This window comes from Chaetodon auriga, chromosome 22 (genome assembly GCF_051107435.1).
Source record: "Chaetodon auriga isolate fChaAug3 chromosome 22, fChaAug3.hap1, whole genome shotgun sequence".
NCBI classification, from domain to species: Eukaryota; Metazoa; Chordata; class Actinopteri; order Chaetodontiformes; family Chaetodontidae; genus Chaetodon; species Chaetodon auriga.
The window spans coordinates 3007815-3020913 of record NC_135095.1 but is presented as its reverse complement, the minus strand read 5'-3'; the positions used below and the strand labels follow the sequence as shown (position 1 = coordinate 3020913).

Below are 13099 nucleotides of genomic sequence, written 5' to 3'. Positions count from 1 at the left end.
CTATGGCAATAAATTGTAACTTGATAATATTTTTTTAAAAAATAGAGCCCATGACGACCAGAAGCTTATGGTGTAACAGCCAAACAGCAGAGTAACGCCCAAAAGATAACATAATGGTGTAAAAATAGAAAAACCTTAGAAAAAAGAGAAGATGCCCCAAGGGCGTGGTAAACCCTGAGCTGAACTGTAAAAAAGACGGAGCACTGACCATTGTCCCTTCTTCAGAGTTGCACATCGTGTGTTTCTGAGTGTTTTTCCCCTTTGTTGCAGGCAATAAAGTATTTTTGCTTTTCAGACTCTGACTCTTGCAGATCCTTTTTGAGCATTTTTCTAAGTAGATTCTTTGAAACAATCGGACGACTGAATTTGACTGTTTGTGGCCTGTTGCGGTTTGTACATTCGGCCTTCACATTCCACGACAACAGCACACTCTCATGCTCCATCTCTCCTGTCACACAGTGAATGCACGTTGAAAAGAAACATTCCCGGTAACAGTCTACAAAATCAATGTCGGTGGAGATGCACACCAGCAAGTGTAGCTCTCTTCTGGCATTTCACTGCATGAATAACAGTGAAGGCACCCTTGACCAGAATGTCCACTACATCCACTGATGACAAGGCAAAAGTGGAAAACGAGCTGCTGTTCTTTCCCACATGTTTACGAGCTCTTCTCTGGAGAAAGAACTCTAGGTACCACATCAAAAAACTGAATTTACAAAAAAAAAAAAAAACCCACAACAGAGCACACCAACACATGTTTAATGCTTTTCCAAAGAAGAAAACATACTGACGGTGACTTCTGAAAGAACTGTTGAAATGAACAGTCTTACCAGTGATGACCTGTAGCAGAGTCATGAAAGTCTCAGCACAGTCTGGGGCCTTCAGCTCATCCATATCACTGATGTCTTTGTACTGAGAGCTCCAGGCTCCCTCGGCTGACAGCATGGCATCCATCTTCTCCACCGCCACTGTATACAGAGAGGAATGCAGGCAACGGAGAAACATTAACTTGAAGTGACTCCTAATAAGGACATGTTCCGAGTGCCAATAATCCAAACGGTGTGGCTTTCACTTCAAGTGCAGAGCAGATTTCCGCCACTTCCAAATTGCAGAACTTGCAGAGCGCCACATTATTCACACTCACACTCACACTCACACACACACACACACACACGACTGCAAGGGTACTCCTCCATTGTCACTGTGCTTGCAGTGGTGCAGTTGGTGTAGTAAGACTGTGAGGGAATTTTCTATCACAGGCCTTCTGTACAGTTAGGAGCCCAAAGGTCTCAAGGTTGGACAACACAGAGACCTCAGACAGAGACAAATTTAATTTTAAATTTATAGAAGTATTACAGGCTTTGAAGAAGCTCCTTGAATTGAAAATATTAATGTCAGTGGTCGATTGGTGAAAGTGAATAAAGATCTGTGAATATGGTGGTCTCTGGGGCAACTCTGGGTTGAGCCCTGTAGGCAAATAAGACCCACAGTGAGATTACATCCATGAGAGGACGTTCTGGGGCGGCTGAGAAAAGCTTGCTTTGGTGTAATCAAGACTTGTGGTGAATCTGTATCTGTATATATAAAGAGAGAGAGAGAGAAAATCCTGTAGTGTCTGAGAACCACAGAAAACAGAGACACCAGATGAGGAGTTCTTATAGAGCTTCATCTTGATAAACTTCACAAATTGTACCACTGATACAACGCTAAAGCAAATTTAAACACTGTGGAGATTTAGATGCTGTAGAAGTGTTTTTTAAATACAGAAATATACAGAATTATACCGAATATTAGAAGCCACATTGCAAACTAGAGCTGCAGAAATGTAAAAAAAATTAAAGAACAACACCAGGATGACATTGCAGCAAGTGCAAAATCGATGATGTATGGTTGGGCAAGGCGTCAAGGCAAACCCGCCTCAGACAGCTTGTTGACAGTACTGAGTGAGGCTCATCTACCAGTTCCTATTCAATTAGGTAGGAATGATATGTGCACCAGGCCTGTGAGTAGTGACACAAACTATACGACTATCCCAAATTACTTAGTGAATCAGGGAGAGACAGAGGGCCAACAGATGATGATTTTCTTATACATGCTGCAGCTGCTGTAGTCCAGAGACAAGCTGAGGAAAGACAGCAAGCCGCTGAGGCACAGCTAGCTGCCCAAATGCAGAGGGCTGAGCAAGAAGAGGAAGGAGCTCAGGGTCAGAGCTCTGCACAGGGTGAGAGTAGACCACTGACTCAGAATTCCAAACAGACACTCCCAGGGAGGAGGTGCCATTCGCAGGCACACATCCACAGGGAGCGACATCATCACATGCAGTTACTGAACCTGACCCTCTTTTCCCCTCTTTGCATTCTCAGGAGAAACTGAGTTATAAAACAGCCTAAAATTTAAGAGTTATTGACCATTTGGACTGTTCACAGGGAGGTAGGATTTCTGAGAGAGACAGGATGTCTGGCTTAGAGACATCTCCCCCCACATTCTTTTGGGGGAGCGGTAAACCTCGACGCCTCCACTTCAGAAGCTATCTTCTGCTCAGGATGTTTCTCATGGAGGTGCTAATTCTTCCTTGATAGCCCATGGGAGTTAAGGACAATAAGACTGTCTGGATGGACGAATGCCATGTCTCAGAGGAATCTCCAAACCAGACAATGCTGACGGGTTGTAAATCAGACATTCCTGAAGCAAACGGTGCTGTATGTCTGTGTGCCTTTGTCTTAACACACCAGGATAACTGAATCTCTCTGTTTGATTTAACTGTGGATGTTTTAACATTACTGAGCCCGCGATCTGTATAATAACAATGCTTTTCTGGTGTTTCTAACTTACAGGATGATAAAACTGTGATTTTAACTCTCCAAAAAAGTTTCTCTGAGTTTCTACCATGGAACCATACTGCCATGTAGGGGTTCGTAGCAGTTAGGTTGAATGTGCTTAACTAGATTATTAATCTAAAATCTTGCCATGTGGTCGCCAACCAACTGTACCGCACTGAAGACCTGCAGTCAGCTAATGACCCATTGGTTTGGGTTAAATAACCATAAGAAGCCGTTCCTCGTCTGCAGCCGACACCGAATATCCTCAGCTCCCGAGACATCCCTGTCCAACACCAGCTCTCAACCGCAGTTTGCTTGATTCCTCCGGCAGATCGCAGCAAATATCTGAGCTACGGACTGTAGCGTGGAGCCTCTTCGCGTCAGTTCGGAGCAGACATCTACAGGAGCGTCGCTGAGAAAGTAGGCATGCCTAAGCGGGCTTGAATAAGAGTTCGTAACACCCATATACTCTGTTGTACTATTCATTATTCATTATCCATTGTTGTGTTTAATAAATAAGACTTCTTTCATTCAAGTCGTGGTCAGACGGTGTCCTTTGGAACTGAATCAATCCCTGAATTGAGAGTTTACGCCTTAGATTATTAGGTCTACTGTTGGTTCATTGGTTGTCATCACACCAGCGTGACAAGAATGATAAACTAGACAATTTCCCTGCGGGAAATTTTGAAAGGGCCACGGGGTCTACTGCCCGACCGCGTACATATACATTACATTATATGCCCATATGTCTGTTTATTTGTGTAAGGGAGCATGAGAGAGAAGTGCTCACAGAGGTACTGAGCCTCAGAGGTTGCCACAGCAACTTCAGAGCCCCTCCCAATCATGCTCTATGAGACACAGCTGCGCACGCACACACACACCCCCTCTCAGCACTCAGGCACACATGCACTCAGAGAGAGAAAAAGAGACAGAGACAGACATGGCCGGGCTTAGAGGCCTCTAATTCAAATTCTGTAAGTCTCACACATTTTTCCAGCACATTGTGAGAGAGAGGACAAGTTTGTCTGCAACTGTGGAAAAAATCATGCCTGTAGTGTGTAAACTGTGGCCGGGAGGAGCCTGGAAAGACAGAAAATCTGGAGTTTTTTTTAGGCTCTCTGCCACTGAGGCCCAGTGGTTGTCATGGCAATTTGGCTTGGTTGCCCATGACGATAGGGGCAGACAGAGAGGGGCGACAGAAAAGCGGAGAAAACGAGCGATTTTCTGCCTCTGCACTCCTCTCACATTTGGGCTTCTCCTGAGAGAACGGAAGCTCCTATCAGAAAAACAAAGACACCGTGAGCGCCTTGAGGACTTCCTGAACGTTTTGGTGTAATTTTATGCTTCTACAGCATATATTGTGGACACAGTCGCGAGTTGAAAACGGGGCTCCTTTCTGCTTCTCTCCGAAAATCTTTGTATTGGAGTGCATGGGGAGCAGAGACAGACATGGCCGCGCTTAGAGGCTGCTAATTCAAATTCTGTAACTCTCACAGATTTTTCGATCACATTGTGAGAGAGAGGACAAGTTTGTCTACAACTGTGGAAAAAATCATGCCTGTAGAGTGTAAACTGTGGCCGGGAGGAGCGTGGAAAGAGCAAAAATCCAGGCGTTTTTTTCGGCTCTCTCCCACTCTAGCGATGATGTCACCCACTCTAGCCTCTAACTGTCCACGCAATACACACCCATTGAAATCTGAGAATTTCTCCAAAAACGCTCATGGTCATTGATGAGGGATTATTCAAAAACTACATGAGTTATCAAAACGTGGCTTAATACACTAATAGACAAGACTTGTGTCTACAATTTAAAGTTTAAATGGAGTCTCTAGGTGAAAGTATGCCGGAGCAGTAGCCAGTAGAAGAAGTGCGACAATTTTTACCGCCTCCCATTCATTTCTTATGGGAAATTTATCGCAGTTTTTCGCGACTTACGTCGCGAAAAACTGCGATAAATTTCCCAAAAATAATAGCACGCCGATCCCGATCGAGACGCACGTTTTGATATAACTTTTGCGTGGGTGCTCCCAAAACTGTAGGAGGAGTAGCGAATCGAAATTTGACACGGAAGAGGAAGAATAATAATAATAATAATAATAACTAGACAATTTCCCTGCGGGAAATTTTGAAAGGGCCACGGGGTCTACTGCCCGACCGCGTACATATACATTACATTATATGCCCATTATGTCTCTCTGTGTGTGAGGGAGCATGAGAGAGAAGTGCTCACAGAGGTACTGAGCCTCAGAGGTTGCCACAGCAACTTCAGAGCCCCTCCCAATCATGCTCTATGAGACACAGCTGCGCACGCACACACACGCCCCCTCTAAGCACTCAGGCACACATGCACTCAGAGAGAGAAAAAGAGACAAAGACAGACATGGCCGGGCTTAGACGCCTCTAATTCAAATTCTGTAAGTCTCACACATTTTTCCAGCACATTGTGAGAGAGAGGACAAGTTTGTCTACAACTGTGGAAAAAATCATGCCTGTAGTGTGTAAACTGTGGCCGGGAGGAGCCTGGAAAGACAGAAAATCTGGAGTTAAAAAAAGGCTCTCTGCCACTCTGACTACTTAGGCTCAGAGGTTGTCATGGCAACTTAAGCCGGTTGCCGTTGACGACAAGGGCAGACAGACAGGGGCAGACAGAAACGCGGAGAAAACGAGCGATTTTCTGCCTCTGCACTCCTCTCACGTTTGGGCTTCTCCTGAGAGAACGGTAGCTCCTATCAGAAAAACAAAAACACCGTGGGCGCCTTGAGGACTTCCTGAACGAGTTGGTGTAATTTTGTGTTTCTACAGCAAATATTGTGGACACAGTCGCGAGTTGAAAACGGGGCTCCTTTCTGCTTCTCTCCGAAAATCTTTGTATTGGAGTGCATGGGGAGCAGAGACAGACGTGGCCGCGCTTAGAGGCTGCTAATTCAAATTCTGTAACTCTCACAGATTTTTCGAGCACATTGTGAGAGAGAGGACAAGTTTGTCTACAACTGTGGAAAAAATCACGCCTGTAGAGCGTAAACTGTGGCCAGGAGGAGCGTGGAAAGAGCAAAAATCTAGGCGTTTTTTTCGGCTCTCTCCCACTCTAGCGATGATGTCACCCACTCTAGCCTCTAACTGTCCACGCAATACACACCCATTGAAATCTGAGAATTTCTCCAAAAACGCTCATGGTCATTGATGAGGGATTATTCAAAAACTACACGAGTTATCAAAACGTGGCTTAATACAGCAATAGACAAGACTTGTGTCTACAATTTAAAGTTTAAATGGAGTCTCTAGGTGAAAGTATGCCGGAGCAGTAGCCATTAGAAAAAGTGCGACAATTTTTACCGCCTCCCATTCATTTCTTATGGGAAACGAATACGCGTTTTTCGCGACTTACGTCGCGAAAAACGCGTATTCTGTAGAGAAAAATAATAGCACGCCGATCCCGATCGAGACGCACGTTTTGATATAACTTTTGCGTGGGTGCTCCCAAAACTGTAGGAGGAGTAGCGAATCGAAAAAAGTCCGGAAGAGGAAGAATAATAATAATAATAATAATAATAATAATAATAATAATAATAAGAAAAAACACGCAGGATAACAATAGTGCTCGGGGCTTCGCCCCGAGCACTACTGTCTACAGCTTTGCTGTAGGCAGTAGTGCTCGTGGCTGCCCCGTGGCCCTAATAACTAGACAATTTCCCTGCGGGAAATTTTGAAAGGGCCACGGGGTCTATTGCCCGACCGCGTCCATATACATTACATTATATGCCCATATGTCTGTTTATTTCCATGTGGGAGCATGAGAGAGAAGTGCTCACAGAGGTACTGAGCCTCAGAGGTTGCCACAGCAACTTCAGAGCCCCTCCCAATCATGCTCTATGAGACCCAGCTGCGCACGCACACACACGCCCCCTCTAAGCACTCAGGCACACATGCACTCAGAGAGAGAAAAAGAGACAGAGACAGACATGGCCGGGCTTAGAGGCCTCTAATTCAAATTCTGTAAGTCTCACACATTTTTCCAGCACATTGTGAGAGAGAGGACAAGTTTGTCTGCAACTGTGGAAAAAATCATGCCTGTAGTGTGTAAACTGTGGCCGGGAGGAGCCTGGAAAGACAGAAAATCTGGAGTTAAAAAAAGGCTCTCTGCCACTGAGGCTCAGTGGTTGTCACGGCAATTTGGCTTGGTTGCCCATGACGATAAGGGCAGACAGAGAGGGGCGACAGAAAAGCGGAGAAAACGAGCGATTTTCTGCCTCTGCACTCCTCTCACATTTGGGCTTCTCCTGAGAGAACGGAAGCTCCTATCAGAAAAACAAAGACACCGTGAGCGCCTTGAGGACTTCCTGAACGTTTTGGTGTAATTTTGTGTTTCTACAGAATATTTTGTGGACACAGTCGCGAGTTGAAAACAGGGCTCCTTTCTGCTCTCTCCGAAAATCTTTGTATTGGAGTGCATGGAGAGCAGAGACAGACGTGGCCGCACTTAGAGGCTGCTAATTCAAATTCTGTTCATCTCACAGATTTTTCGAGCACATTGTGAGAGAGAGGACAAGTTTGTCTACAACTGTGGAAAAAATCATGCCTGTAGAGTGTAAACTGTGGCCGGGAGGAGCGTGGAAAGAGCAAAAACCTAGTCGTTTTTAATCGGCTCTCTCCCACTCTAGCGATGATGTCACCCACTCTAGCCTCTAACTGTCCGCGCAATACACACCCATTGAAATCTGAGAATTTCCCCAAAAACGCTCATGGTCATTGATGAGGGATTACTCAAAAACTACATGAGTTATCAAAACGTGGCTTAATACAGCAATAGACAAGACTTGTGTCTACAATTTAAAGTTTAAATGGAGTCTCTAGGTGAAAGTATGCCGGAGCAGTAGCCAGTAGAAGAAGTGCGACAATTTTTACCGCCTCCCATTCATTTCTTATGGGAAATTTATCGCAGTTTTTCGCGACTTACGTCGCGAAAAACTGCGATAAATTTCCCAAAAATAATAGCACGCCGATCCCGATCGAGACGCACGTTTTGATATAACATTTGCGTGGGTGCTCCCAAAACTGTAGGAGGAGTAGCGAATCGAAATTTGACACGGAAGAGGAAGAATAATAATAATAATAATAATAATAAGAAGAAAAAACACGCAGGATAACAATAGTGCTCGGGGCTTCGCCCCGAGCACTACTGTCTACAGCTTTGCTGTAGGCAGTAGTGCTCGTGGCTTGCCCCGTGGCCCTAATAACTAGACAATTTCCCTGCGGGAAATTTTGAAAGGGCCACGGGGTCTACTGCCCGACCGCGTACATATACATTACATTATATGCCCATTATGTCTCTCTGTGTGTGAGGGAGCATGAGAGAGAAGTGCTCACAGAGGTACTGAGCCTCAGAGGTTGCCACAGCAACTTCAGAGCCCCTCCCAATCATGCTCTATGAGACCCAGCTGCGCACGCACACACACGCCCCCTCTCAGCACTCAGGCACACATGCACTCAGAGAGAGAAAAAGAGACAGTGGCCGGGCTTAGAGGCGTCTAATTCAAATTCTGTAAGTCTCACACATTTTTCCAGCACATTGTGAGAGAGAGGACAAGTTTGTCTGCAACTGTGGAAAAAATCATGCCTGTAGTGTGTAAACTGTGGCCGGGAGGAGCCTGGAAAGACAACAAATCTGGAGTTAAAAAACGGCTCTCTGCCACTCTGAGCACTGAGGCTCAGTGGTTGTCACGGCAACTTGAGCTGGTTGCCCATGACGATAAGGGCAGACAGACAGGGGCGACAGAAAAGCGGAGAAAACGAGCGATTTTCTGCCTCTGCACTCCTCTCACATTTTGGCTTCTCCTGAGAGAACGGAAGCTCCTATCAGAAAAACAAAGACACCGTGAGCGCCTTGAGGACTTCCTGAACGATTTGGTGTAATTTTGTGTTTCTACAGAATATTTTGTGGACACAGTCGCGAGTTGAAAACGGGGCTCCTTTCTGCTTCTCTCCGAAAATCTTTGTATTGGAGTGCATGGAGAGCAGAGACAGACGTGGCCGCGCTTAGAGGCTGCTAATTCAAATTCTGTTTGTCTCACAGATTTTTCGAGCACATTGTGAGAGAGAGGACAAGTTTGTCTACAACTGTGGAAAAAATCATGCCTGTAGAGTGTAAACTGTGGCCGGGAGGAGCGTGGAAAGAGCAAAAACCTAGTCGTTTTTAATCGGCTCTCTCCCACTCTAGCGATGATGTCACCCACTCTAGCCTCTAACTGTCCACGCAATACACACCCATTGAAATCTGAGAATTTCTCCAAAAACGCTCATGGTCATTGATGAGGGATTATTCAAAAACTACATGAGTTATCAAAACGTGGCTTAATACAGCAATAGACAAGACTTGTGTCTACAATTTAAAGTTTAAATGGAGTCTCTAGGTGAAAGTATGGCGGAGCAGTAGCCAGTAGAAGAAGTGCGACAATTTTTACCGCCTCCCATTCATTTCTTATGGGAAATTTATCGCAGTTTTTCGCGACTTACGTCGCGAAAAACTGCGATAAATTCAAGAAAAATAATAGCACACCGATCCCGATCGAGACGCACGTTTTGATATAACATTTGCGTGGGTGCTCCCAAAACTGTAGGAGGAGTAGCGAATCGAAATTTGACACGGAAGAGGAAGAATAATAATAATAACTAGACAATTTCCCTGCGGGAAATTTTGAAAGGGCCACGGGGTCTATTGCCCGACCGCGTCCATATACATTACATTATATGCCCATATGTCTGTTTATTTCCATGTGGGAGCATGAGAGAGAAGTGCTCACAGAGGTACTGAGCCTCAGAGGTTGCCACAGCAACTTCAGAGCCCCTCCCAATCATGCTCTATGAGACCCAGCTGCGCACGCACACACACGCCCCCTCTAAGCACTCAGGCACACATGCACTCAGAGAGAGAAAAAGAGACAGAGACAGACATGGCCGGGCTTAGAGGCCTCTAATTCAAATTCTGTAAGTCTCACACATTTTTCCAGCACATTGTGAGAGAGAGGACAAGTTTGTCTGCAACTGTGGAAAAAATCATGCCTGTAGTGTGTAAACTGTGGCCGGGAGGAGCCTGGAAAGACAGAAAATCTGGAGTTAAAAAAAGGCTCTCTGCCACTGAGGCTCAGTGGTTGTCACGGCAATTTGGCTTGGTTGCCCATGACGATAAGGGCAGACAGAGAGGGGCGACAGAAAAGCGGAGAAAACGAGCGATTTTCTGCCTCTGCACTCCTCTCACATTTGGGCTTCTCCTGAGAGAACGGAAGCTCCTATCAGAAAAACAAAGACACCGTGAGCGCCTTGAGGACTTCCTGAACGTTTTGGTGTAATTTTGTGTTTCTACAGAATATTTTGTGGACACAGTCGCGAGTTGAAAACAGGGCTCCTTTCTGCTCTCTCCGAAAATCTTTGTATTGGAGTGCATGGAGAGCAGAGACAGACGTGGCCGCACTTAGAGGCTGCTAATTCAAATTCTGTTCATCTCACAGATTTTTCGAGCACATTGTGAGAGAGAGGACAAGTTTGTCTACAACTGTGGAAAAAATCATGCCTGTAGAGTGTAAACTGTGGCCGGGAGGAGCGTGGAAAGAGCAAAAACCTAGTCGTTTTTAATCGGCTCTCTCCCACTCTAGCGATGATGTCACCCACTCTAGCCTCTAACTGTCCGCGCAATACACACCCATTGAAATCTGAGAATTTCCCCAAAAACGCTCATGGTCATTGATGAGGGATTACTCAAAAACTACATGAGTTATCAAAACGTGGCTTAATACAGCAATAGACAAGACTTGTGTCTACAATTTAAAGTTTAAATGGAGTCTCTAGGTGAAAGTATGCCGGAGCAGTAGCCAGTAGAAGAAGTGCGACAATTTTTACCGCCTCCCATTCATTTCTTATGGGAAATTTATCGCAGTTTTTCGCGACTTACGTCGCGAAAAACTGCGATAAATTTCCCAAAAATAATAGCACGCCGATCCCGATCGAGACGCACGTTTTGATATAACATTTGCGTGGGTGCTCCCAAAACTGTAGGAGGAGTAGCGAATCGAAATTTGACACGGAAGAGGAAGAATAATAATAATAATAATAATAACTAGACAATTTCCCTGCGGGAAATTTTGAAAGGGCCACGGGGTCTACTGCCCGACCGCGTACATATACATTACATTATATGCCCATATGTCTGTTTATTTCCATGTGGGAGCATGAGAGAGAAGTGCTCACAGAGGTACTGAGCCTCAGAGGTTGCCACAGCAACTTCAGAGCCCCTCCCAATCATGCTCTATGAGACCCAGCTGCGCACGCACACACACGCCCCCTCTCAGCACTCAGGCACACATGCACTCAGAGAGAGAAAAAGAGACAGAGACAGACATGGCCGGGCTTAGAGGCCTCTAATTCAAATTCTGTAAGTCTAACACATTTTTCCAGCACATTGTGAGAGAGAGGACAAGTTTGTCTGCAACTGTGGAAAAAATCATGCCTGTAGTGTGTAAACTGTGGCCGGGAGGAGCGTGGAAAGACAGAAAATCTGGAGTTAAAAAAGGCTCTCTGCCACTGAGGCCCAGTGGTTGTCATGGCAATTTGGCTTGGTTGCCCATGACGATAGGGGCAGACAGAGAGGGGCGACAGAAAAGCGGAGAAAACGAGCGATTTTCTGCCTCTGCACTCCTCTCACATTTGGGCTTCTCCTGAGAGAACGGAAGCTCCTATCAGAAAAACAAAGACACCGTGAGCGCCTTGAGGACTTCCTGAACGTTTTGGTGTAATTTTGTGTTTCTACAGAATATTTTGTGGACACAGTCGCGAGTTGAAAACGGGGCTCCTTTCTGCTTCTCTCCGAAAATCTTTGTATTGGAGTGCATGGAGAGCAGAGACAGACGTGGCCACGCTTAGAGGCTGCTAATTCAAATTCTGTTTGTCTCACAGATTTTTCGAGCACATTGTGAGAGAGAGGACAAGTTTGTCTACAACTGTGGAAAAAATCATGCCTGTAGAGTGTAAATTGTGGCCGGGAGGAGCGTGGAAAGAGCAAAAACCTAGTCGTTTTTAATCGGCTCTCTCCCACTCTAGCGATGATGTCACCCACTCTAGCCTCTAACTGTCCACGCAATACACACCCATTGAAATCAGAGAATTTCTCCAAAAACGCTCATGGTCATTGATGAGGGATTATTCAAAAACTACATGAGTTATCAAAACGTGGCTTAATACAGCAATAGACAAGACTTGTGTCTACAATTTAAAGTTTAAATGGAGTCTCTAGGTGAAAGTATGCCGGAGCAGTAGCCAGTAGAAAAAGTGCGACAATTTTTACGGCCTCCCATTCATTTCTTATGGGAAATTTATCGCAGTTTTTCGCGACTTACGTCGCGAAAAACTGCGATAAATTTAAGAAAAATAATAGCACGCCGATCCCGATCGAGACGCACGTTTTGATATAACATTTGCGTGGGTGCTCCCAAAACTGTAGGAGGAGTAGCGAATCGAAATTTGACACGGAAGAGGAAGAATAATAATAATAATAATAATAATAAGAAGAAAAAACACGCAGGATAACAATAGTGCTCGGGGCTTCGCCCCGAGCACTACTGTCTACAGCTTTGCTGTAGGCAGTAGTGCTCGTGGCTTGCCCCGTGGCCCTAATAAGAAGAAAAAACACGCAGGATAACAATAGTGCTCGGGGCTTCGCCCCGAGCACTACTGTCTACAGCTTTGCTGTAGGCAGTAGTGCTCGTGGCTTGCCCCGTGGCCCTAACTAGACAATTTCCCTGCGGGAAATTTTGAAAGGGCCACGGGGTCTACTGCCCGACCGCGTACATATACATTACATTATATGCCCATATGTCTGTTTATTTCCATGTGGGAGCATGAGAGAGAAGTGCTCACAGAGGTACTGAGCCTCAGAGGTTGCCACAGCAACTTCAGAGCCCCTCCCAATCATGCTCTATGAGACCCAGCTGCGCACGCACACACACGCCCCCTCTCAGCACTCAGGCACACATGCACTCAGAGAGAGAAAAAGAGACAGAGACAGAAGTGGCCGGGCTTAGAGGCTGCTAATTCAAATTCTGTAAGTCTCACACATTTTCCCAGCACATTGTGAGAGAGAGGACAAGTTTGTCTACAACTGTGGAAAAAATCATGCCTGTAGTGTGTAAACTGTGGCCGGGAGGAGCCTGGAAAGACAGAAAAATCTGGAGTTAAAAAAAGGCTCTCTGCCACTCTGAGTACTTAGGCTCAGAGGTTGTCATGGCAACTTAAGC

At 45.6% G+C, this 13099-nt stretch overlaps 1 protein-coding gene across 1 annotated transcript in view; it reads right to left on the bottom strand.

Annotated features, from left to right (window-relative positions):
• Positions 1-13099, bottom strand: part of rint1 (RAD50 interactor 1) — a 31934-nt gene that overhangs the window by 6473 nt on the left and 12362 nt on the right. Inside the window, exon 9 of the mRNA XM_076722666.1 lies at positions 831-968. Coding sequence (XP_076578781.1) covers positions 831-968 — 138 coding nt within the window. The remainder of the gene's footprint in view (positions 1-830; positions 969-13099) is intronic.